Below are 10,445 nucleotides of genomic sequence, written 5' to 3' on the forward strand. Positions count from 1 at the left end.
TCCTCATCACCCGCGTACTGGGGCACCAGCAACGCCCTCTCCCGGAACTTGTCGGTGATCTCCGCCACAGTCTCCATTGTCTATCTCATATCTAAGAACTCCCTGGCCAGCCGCTGAAGCTCGACAGCCGGCGCGAACTCTGCCCTGAACCTGGTCGCAAAGTCCGACCAAGTCATAGCCTCGACTGCCAAGGCTCCCAACGAGTCACCCACGGACTCCCACCAATCCCTAGCTCGATCTCGTAAACACCCTACTGCGAACCTCACCTTCGACCCCTCGGGGCAGAAGCTAATCATCTGTGCAGACTCAATGTCTGCAATCCATCGTCTGACAGCTATGGGGTCCTTCGCCCCGTGAAAATCCGGCGTACCATTGCCCCGGAAGTACTTGAAGGACAGTGTGCGAGATCCCTACTGGCCAGATGCCATGTCGCTCCTAAATGCCCTGAGGCGATTCTCCATCAACTCCAATATCCCTTCCTTGATCGACCCGAAGATAATGGGGGTCGACTCAAGGATGCCTCTGGTGATCTCTGACGCGATGAACTCGCGTAGCCCCTCATCTACTGGCTCGGAACCTGATTCTAAACCCGATCCCTCTCCTGAACTGCCAACTGCTGGCCTCGAGCGTAGTACCACCATTCTGAAATACATAAATAATAATTGTTAGCGATACTGATACCTCTGGAGGGATCACACCTACTACAAGTTCCCTGGTCTTATCTTGGCCTTCCTCTGTTCGGGTATAGATCCTCTGCTTTCAGTACTACGATCCCATACTACCTTCCACATCTATTCGTACCTTCTCCAAGGACTGCCTTGACTCCACCAGGTCCCTTTCACTACTGCTAATCACTGCTATACTCATCCTAGGCTTGCCCTAGGAAAATCTCTAACTCCACCCTACCCGGTCCTCAGCTGCTGAAGGCCTCCTTGTAATGCCAATTAGTCATTACCTGAATACCATCACATGCGGTGAGGCTCATATAATCCTTCGAGTAACAGACTCGGCTCTACACGGTTAGACTCAGACAAGAGCTGCGCAGTAGGGCCAAATCCAGCACTCTAAGATTACTCAACCCTGATCACATGTGACGTGACGTATTCATCTAATGTCTAACTCTCATCACTCAGAGTCCCACGAAACACAAAGCAAGCAGCATTCAGACAAAAGGAAACGATCTCAAGCAAATCCGTCCTCATAGAGAAAAGTTGAACTAGCATACAATGCTAAACTCATACTATCAAGCATAACCCTAACAGGCTATCCTACTGTTGTCTACTCAATTCTAGCATGCAATTTTCATACACTGAAGCACATAAAGCAGTCACATAAGCCATCACTCCTAGATCCTTAGTTCTATTCTAGCATGCTGCTCTACTGAAACTGATAAACATAACATAAGCTGGTATGGGTACTTTAGGAAATACTTACTTGAGCTTGGCCGGTCGCGCACATCACACACTTCGTTCCTTCTTAAAACTCTTTACTTAGCTTTTCAGAAAATATTTTCTTCTTAAAAATCTTTTAATCCCTCGATTTGAGTTCAAACACCCCCGAAGGTGTGCCTGAATCCCTCAAACCAGGGCTCTGATACCAACTTGTAACGTCCCAAAAATACGAACCAAAAATTTCATTTTTAAAACATATACTTAGCAAAACATTAGAAATAAAACATTCACCGAACATGTCCTTTCATAAAAGATATCGCGTGTCTTGGAAAACATTTTATAAAACATAATAATGACAGAGAACAAATCCTCAGGAAGATCTCATAGTGCGGAATACAAAGCATGTATGTGATGTGCCGCTACCGCGCCAGCTCCTTCCCTTTCGAAGAAGAGGTACCTAAAACCAAAACTGAAAGCTGTAAGCACAAAGCTTAGTGAGTTCCCCCACTGTACCACATACCATGTAATCACATAACATGCATATATTGTTGGGCATATCTGGGTGCCCGACCTAGCCCTTCGGTCCTCTCGACCGGATACTGCCTAGCATATATGGGTGCTGGCCTCCCCTTCGGTCCTTACGACCGGATACTGACTAGCATATCTTGGTGTTGGTCTCCCCTTCAGTCCTTACGACCGGATACTAACTAGCATATCTGGGTGCTAGTCTCCCCTTCGGTCCTTACGACCGGATACTGACTAGCATATCTGGGTGCTGGTCTCCCCTTCGGTCCTCACGACGGGATACTGGGGACTATTTCACCCCTTACAGCTACCACATAACACACATCACATACCATCATATCATACTAGCACATAAACCTAACACAGGTAGTAGCAACCTTAGATGAATATCACGGAGACAATCATCTATCATACAACTCCTACTGGTGGGCCGACATTGTGGTCGTAAACTCACCGCTACTGGAAGGTAACTCACCTCAAAGTAGTTGTTGATCTGCGTGGGAACTGACTGTCCTCTACTGCTATTGCCCTAGAAATTCTCCGGCTATAATTCCCACAAAATACTTAGTCAAATACTGCTAACCGACCTCAGGGTAAAATGACCATTTACCCCTAACCAAACCAAGAGTCAAAGTCAAAGTCAACTTCCAGTTGACCCGACTCGCCGAGTTGGCTTGCCAACTCGCCGAGTCCCTATTCATTTGATTGACCAAAATCCCGTGTCTACTCATCGTGTTAGGCATTGACTCGGCGAGTTTTCCTTCTAACCCAAAATCCAATACTCCTTCATCCTACTCGCCGAGTTGTATGAACAACTCGTCGAGTTCATCTTCATCCGAAGAACATGCTATGCTGAGACTCACCGAGTTGTATGAACAACTCGCCGAGTCTGTTCTTGAGGCAAGAAGACTGCCTTAAACTCGCCAAGTCAGGGCATTGACTCGCCGAGTTCCTTCATGGGTGAGTTTGGCTTCCGACTCACTGAGTCACACCCCATGACTCACTATTCCACTCCGCAAACACGAAAAGGGGGAAAACTCGAGGACTCACGACTCGACTCGTCGAGTCCGATGAACGACTCGTCGAGTCTTGCATATGCAAATATTATATACTCGATTTTTCTTGAATCCAGCTCATGTCATACATAGATCTGGGTTTCTAGGGCTTGATTAGCACGTAAAGTTTCCAACTTTACGTGTAAATAAACACGAATGAAGGTTTTAGGGCTCAAAATGCACTAAAAGGGTAGATCTAGGGCTTTCATGCAATATGGCTCCATAAAGGCAGTAGATCCGAGCTCCTGGAGCTCAATCATGCCTAGATCCAAAGGTTAATCAACTTATTACAGACCCTAAATCATATCCAAGCTTGGAAATGGCTCAAGAAGGACTTTAATGGAGCTATAAGGGACTATAAGCATGGAAACAGAGGGAAACTGAGTTACACCTCAAGGGAATCACTGAAATAACACCAAGATGTCTGGCCTCCTTTTTCTCTTCTTAATCTACTCTTCTTTTCTCTCAAAATCTTCAAGAAAACACACCAAAGCATTTCAATCTCACAAGGAACAAGGGTTGGACGATATAGGTAGCTCTGAGGGTGAAGGGGGCGAGGTTGGGGCGCATAAGGTTGGTTTAAATAGGGTGCAAACCCTTAGAATTTAGGGTTTCAACAGACAGCGGGGATTCACCAAGTCTAGAATATGGACTCGCCGAGTCGCCAACTTAAACGTGTTCCATATCCCGTCTCTACTCGGGGAGTCGAGCCTACAACTCGTCGAGTCCAAGGCTAAAAATGCAAAACACTTAGATAAATTTCACATACCAGGAACCAGGTGCTAGAATATATATATATATATATATATATATATATATATATATATATATATATATATATATATATATATATATATATGATAGTGTTGTTTATTCCAATAGGATATTCGGGCATAATAACAATGTTATCCCAAAAGTTGGTCAGGGTAACGACTAGGTATAATGTATTTCCTACAGATTTGGCCAACATAATGACTAGGTACGATGTTGTATCAAAAGTAAGCCACCATAACGACTAGGTGCGATGTTTTATCAAAAGATAGCTTGTATAATGACTAGGTACAATTTTGTATCAGAATTTTCCATGGTGACAACTAGGTACGATGTTATCCCTAAAATTTGGTGAGTTTAACGACTAGGTATAATATTATCCATAAAAGTTTGGGGATATCTACCAGGCATAATAGCATCTTAACATTTTTAGGTATAATTAAATCACTAATATTATATATAGTTAGCGATAATTATGAAATTAACAATGTACTACTAAAACATGTATTCCCTCCCCCCACCTAGAAGCATTTGAAAATCGTAAAAGTGGGGTCGTGAACTCACCCTTGAAGCATGCTCTGACTGACTCGGGAATTCGCATCGGGAGGATCCAACCATTCAAGAGAAGAGAATTTCTTCAGGCCAAATACGAGATATGAGAGGATGTTTTGAGGCGTGAAGAAATGAAGAGACGATGGCCTCTATATATAGTCAGAGATTTTGGGGGTGCATGGCATCATTGGAATACACATCACACAGGCGCATGTTGGCACTATCTAGAGTTGACATGTGTCATCTTTTTTGTTGGTCACGTCATCCAAATCCTCATTAATCCAGTATCAAAACAAGCATCGTGCGTAGCGTGCGAGCATGCGCACTCAATCTTGTAAATTACGTACTTTCTACATATGATTTCTGTTTTCGACGTTCTTTATACCCACACTAAGGTCTTGATGTGTGCTACAACTTTCTTTTAGGTTGTTTTGGCTAATTCTAACTTTTATTTTTAGTCTATATTTTTTATACCCTTAATGATTTTACAAAAATCATAACTCTCTCATATGGGTTCTGTTTTTGGCATTCTTTATCCCAAAATTCTTATTTTGAGGAGTACTACAATTTTCCTTTTGATTATTTTGGCTAGAAGTTAAATGTTCTCTTTGTAAATTTTTACGTTATAAATTTTAACGCACGTTTGATTCTTTATATCTTATGGAAATCATATATCTTTCATACAAAGGCAGACGTTCACAAATTTTATGTTTTCGAAAATGTGTTGATACTTACATTCCAAATATGTTTTCCGGTTTGTATGGTATTACGACCTTTTTCATTCCTGGTTCTTGGTTTTACTGTCTAATTGGTAGCCTATTTTCAAGTATGAGATTTCGAAACTATTTGATGTTATTAGATGTTGTAACCTCATTCATTTACATTCATGTGTGTAGTTGTTTTGGGTGGTCACGTATTTTCCTTGGTTGTCACATTTATCGGTGACCACTTGACCATTTGACCAGTCCATGCTCTTATTCATGCATTTGACCAATTCATCTGCTTCCTTCTTTTTCTTAGTTTCTTCTTCTTCACTTACTTAATCTCCTTCTTTCTTCTTCTGCTGCATCCAACACAATAAAATATGGTCATGTGTGACTGTGGAAGCATGGAAATCATAAGGACTTCCATCACTAAGAATAACCTCAGTAGGGAATACTATGCTTGCCCGTATATGGTAGTACATTCTTAAGAAACATTTAGGTTTTTTTCAATTCTAACCAAGTTTTGCTAATTGATGATATTGAATCTACAAAGACCTAGTAGTGGGTTTCTTTTGTGGGTTGATGAGGCAGAAAATTATGCGCATGTTGTTGAAGTCCAAAATCAAACCTTTAGGGAAGTGGTTATCCAAAATTGGGGCCTGAAGATTTGCTTGAAGGAGCTGGTAAGCCAAAATCGGAAGTTGAAGATTTGCTTACTGCTTAGTTGGGTTTGTTTTTGACATAATTGTTTACAAGTTGTAATTTGTTGTATGTTAGAACTAAATTTGTTATGGATTTTTTGGTTTTTGGCAAAATCGGAAGTGATAATCTCATTGTCCTCAGCCTCCTTCTTTCCTCTCAGTGATGACACCAACAAGCAATTAGAAGTAAACTTATAACCTCAAAATCGGGATTGATCATCTCGATTGCAAAATTGGAATTCCGTGATTTTGACTTTTACATTCTCAATTTGTCTTTGTAATAGCAAAATATTGCGTAACAAGGACTGAAACTTGTTACTAAAGGTAGATGGCCTAAAAAGACAGGTACTATTAACTTTATTCATTTAAAAAGCATGAAAATAACATAAGGGACTAAATGAGCAAATGTACAAAACATTGTAGGGCTACAATGTTATTTTCCTTAAAACTAGTAATAAACATTTCGGTGGTTGTTTGTGTGGATTTAATCTCATTGTAAATACAAAATCACATGTTTTTACACTTTCGAGCTTATGATAAGTATTAAACATAGTTGAGAATAATTGTAATAAAGTAGTGCAACTTTTTAGTTAAAACTAAAATCTTATTTGGATTAAGTTAGTAAAGTGTGTTTTTGTTAAAGAGTTTGTTTTAACTAAATAATTTGACAAGTTACACGAATTGTTTATGTTGTTTGGTCAAATTTGTTAGTTCCATCCCGATGTTTCCACTCAGACTGTACCTTGTTATTTTGAAACTTACGCACTTCATCCCTAAAAAAATGACTAAATTGTCCTTACCTATTTTTATTTTATTTTATTTTTTATTTTTCTATTATTTATAATTTTAAAATTGAAATAGGGCCCACCCAGTCCCATCTTATCTCACTATCTTCCCCGGTCCCTTTTGTGAACACTAAACCAAACATCATCCATCGTCTGTTCATAATCTTCTTTACCAACCACCACCTTTTCCATGACACTATCAACAGACCAACATTTTCACCTTCTCGACATTGCCTTCACACCCTATACTATCACCAGACGCAACACTACACTAGGTATGAGCATGAGACGGAACAGATACCATTCCCGATTTTCCAAAAATCGAGTTTGATTGAAAGTCAATTCCGAGTACCGAATCAAATTAACATTACCAATACTGATACCAAGAATGATACCGATTTTAGGTATAAGCAACAGTAACAACGGTATCGAGTCCCAAATTTCATTATTTTAGAGTATCGAGTACCGTCCAATATGTTTAAATTTGGTACCGATATGGGATCGAGATTTGGTACTAACTGCTAATCCCTACACTACACTATCAAAGTTGCCATTGTTTACCATCATTTCCAAACCACCGTCAAGCTTATACCATCATCGACTTCTTCACATCATCATCACCTCTATGTACATTGTTGTCGGAATCCTCTAGGCGCTGACCACCCCTCTTTCACATTCAACAACCTACGACCACCAAAATCGGGTTTTGGAACCCTACGACCCTTGTCTTTTAAAGGTAAATTAGTTTTTTAAGTCTGTCAGGGACAAACAATGCAAGTTTATAACTAACAAGGAACGTTTCGAATGAAAACAAAGCATAGAGACGAAATTAGCAAATTCGGCCAAACCACAGGAGAATTCATGTAATTTACTCTAATTTGACAAATAAAATAATATTAGAACTTGTTAGGGTTGCATTATAGATCAAAAGAACATGTATTTGGAATTCTTTCCAAACTTGATTTATAAAAACCTAAATTGTACTGCATGCTCCTTGTAGTATTTGGACTTTAAAAACTTACAATTCATATTTTCATATGTTATTACAATTCACTTAAGTAATTAACAAATCAAAACGAAAAAACTCAATCAACTTTGTTAAAAAATATATATATCTCGCATTGAAGCAAAAAACCACAGACCTTTACAGTTTACACCATTGTTGATCTGGAAAATGACATAAAACTGCCTCAATGTATACATATAATCTACATTTGATAATTTGCAAGGCAGTTCATTAACACTTAACCTCCTATACCAAAAGACTATGCAAATTGCAAAATATAAAACACATACACAAAACAAGTTATAATAATAAATCAATCAGGAGAGAAATAATTATAACATTCAAGAAGCCTCCACCATCATCGTTAGATCTAACTCTTCATCTGAATCAATCACATCCTCAAAGTCATAGTACGGATTCACCTACACCCGATTATTTTATCACCTTTTGTTTCTTATAAATTATAATCTTTAAAAATAAACACCTTATTTATTTATTGTACCTTAGGTCTTGGTGTTATGGCTTCAAAACTATGAAAGATAGGGGTATCAAAATTAGGGGATTTCAAGACAATGTATGCCCCTTTGTTTTTGTACCTCTCCTCTGCTGCCTAACAAATGAACAAAACATATATAGATTAACATTAATTATCATATGTGTTATAAAGTTTGCATTTTTACCTAAATTTTGTATACCATAATGTAATTAGATCAAAGAAATTGATGAACATACCTGAAACTGTGGATAATCTGGAGCACTAAAGACAGTAATTAGTTTCCCAGATTCAACAACATGATCTATTGTATACCCTTCATCCATTCCTCCAAGACCAGGTCTTTTTTCCCTTGCATCAGGACCTTCATGAGATCTAATAATTAACTGCAATAAATTATAATCATATGTTATTTTTATGATTTTATATCCATCAAATGTATAGATGAAGAAAAGATTGATAGCATTACCTTAAGATTGTTTTTCTTTAAGAATTCTTGTGTGTAGTCTGGACCCCACAAAAGGCCAATACCTCTTTCTTTATTTGGAGATAAGCCTGGTTTCATTGAAGGATCAGACCATAAAACATCTCCAGGAATCAAATTATGGCCTTCCCATGGAGGATCAAGAACAGATCTTCTGGCTTTCAGTAATTCATCTAATGAGCCAAGAGATAAGGGAAGTGAGTCTGGATTCAGTGTGACTTTTCTGTTCTTTTTTCCTTTGGATCTTTTTGATGGGGAAGGTGGAATATTACGAAAAACCCCTCCATGTGCTGTGTAAACTTGTCCTGCTATAATGGAAGCAAGAGGAAGTCCTTCAAAACATCCTAGACATTTTCGGTATACATGCTTTCCATCCTTTTTCTCACCATATTTGGCAAGAACTTCCTTTTCAAATCCATAAACTGAGGTGCAGTATTTGGATTCATGATTCCCACGAAGAAGGAAAACTCTTTGTGGCATAAACACCTACAAAACATGCCATATCAGGATAGATTTAGGATCTTGAATCTTCTATACAAAATCTAACATTGAATATGAACATATTGGGTATTACTAAGGGTATGATGGAGTTACTAATATGTTACACAAGAGACTTGCATTGAATTAACTAAAGTATTTGACATACATACTATATAAAGCACAACATATCATCCAAGAATTAACTATAAGAAACTAAACAGATTATACATTTTAAACTATATCTACAAAAACCAAGATGAAATTAGCCATGGAGAAATAGAACTCTAGATTAGATTGGCTTGTTTCTTTTGCAGGACATCTAGCAGAAGCTTTACTTATCTCCATATGAGAGGAAAAGACTATTTCTTTGTATTGATGTAAGGAAATTGAGGTCCATTAAGTATTACTTACTTTCCAAGCTAGCAAAAGAAGAAAAGTCTCAAGACCCCAAGCTCCTCTGTCAACATAATCGCCATTAAACACAAAGAACCTATTTTCAGATGGAAGCCCAGCATCTTTCAACAAAAATAACACATCATGCAACTGCCCATGCACATCTCCTACAACAACCACACTCGATCCCACCACACCATCACTACCAGGTTCAATCGGAACCCAATTCGGCTCTTTATGTAAGATCTTCGACGCGGTGAGCACGAGAGCATCGAAAACTTCCACCGGCAACACCGTAGGGAGTTCCGACGGCCTGAGGTTCTTGGACGCCCAATCGAAGGTTGACATGAGGTTTGTGACCCAATCTAGGGTTAGAGAACCACCAGACGGCCATGTAATGGGGATCTGAGGACGATTTTGAGAAGGAACAGGGGAGGGAGAGGGTTTTTGGTTGTCGTCGGATAAGGATGGGGAGGAGGCAGAGCCAGAGGCACATGCGAGAGAAGCGGAAGAGAAGAGATCTTCGGAGGAGGATGACGGCGGTGGTGGTTCACCGATGGCGGATTCCGGCGTCTCAAGTGGGAATGATTCAGTAGAATCTGGTTGTGATAACATTTAGCTGTCGATGATCGCCGATTAACAAACGAAATTGTGCAAAGTATAAGTGAAATTGTTGGAGGCTCCGATCATAAAAATCAGATGCCAAAATAAATTAAAAAGAACAAAAAGAATGGATTGTGACGTGTTTGTGTGGTGTGTCAGAGCCTCGTCAACAACCCAACTTGAGAATTTTCGTTTCCTTTTGGTCTTTGGGAAAATAGTCATGGCCAGGTCATGCATGCAATCATTGACCCAAACTCGAAGCTAATAAAAATGGTTAACTTTTAATTTTTACAATGTCTTTTTAATCAAAAACTAGATAGGTTCCCCATCTTCCATATGGACCATGTGTGTCTGATTTAAATGTTGTTTTTGTTAAAAAATACAGTTTGGGATGATTCGATCCCTAATTTTTATAGACGGAGACGTATAGATAGAGGCAGGAAACAAATAAAAAAATAAATATGCGGACCAATATATAAAAAATATACCAAAAGAAGAAAAT

At 39.0% G+C, this 10,445-nt stretch overlaps 1 protein-coding gene across 1 annotated transcript; it reads right to left on the bottom strand.

The window, feature by feature from the left end:
- Positions 1–7,578: 7,578 nt before the first annotated feature.
- Positions 7,579–10,127, bottom strand: LOC111916004 (serine/threonine-protein phosphatase 7). The gene is made up of 5 exons (XM_023911638.3): positions 9,359–10,127; positions 8,453–8,953; positions 8,223–8,369; positions 7,993–8,100; positions 7,579–7,912 (listed from the first exon to the last, which is right to left on the bottom strand). The coding sequence occupies exons 1-5, from the start codon at positions 9,953–9,955 to the stop codon at positions 7,832–7,834; spliced, it is 1,434 nt and encodes a 477-aa protein (XP_023767406.1). The 5' UTR covers positions 9,956–10,127; the 3' UTR covers positions 7,579–7,831.
- Positions 10,128–10,445: the final 318 nt, after the last annotated feature.

The sequence above is a fragment of the Lactuca sativa genome, chromosome 2 (assembly GCF_002870075.4).
Source record: "Lactuca sativa cultivar Salinas chromosome 2, Lsat_Salinas_v11, whole genome shotgun sequence".
Classification (NCBI taxonomy): Eukaryota; Viridiplantae; Streptophyta; class Magnoliopsida; order Asterales; family Asteraceae; genus Lactuca; species Lactuca sativa.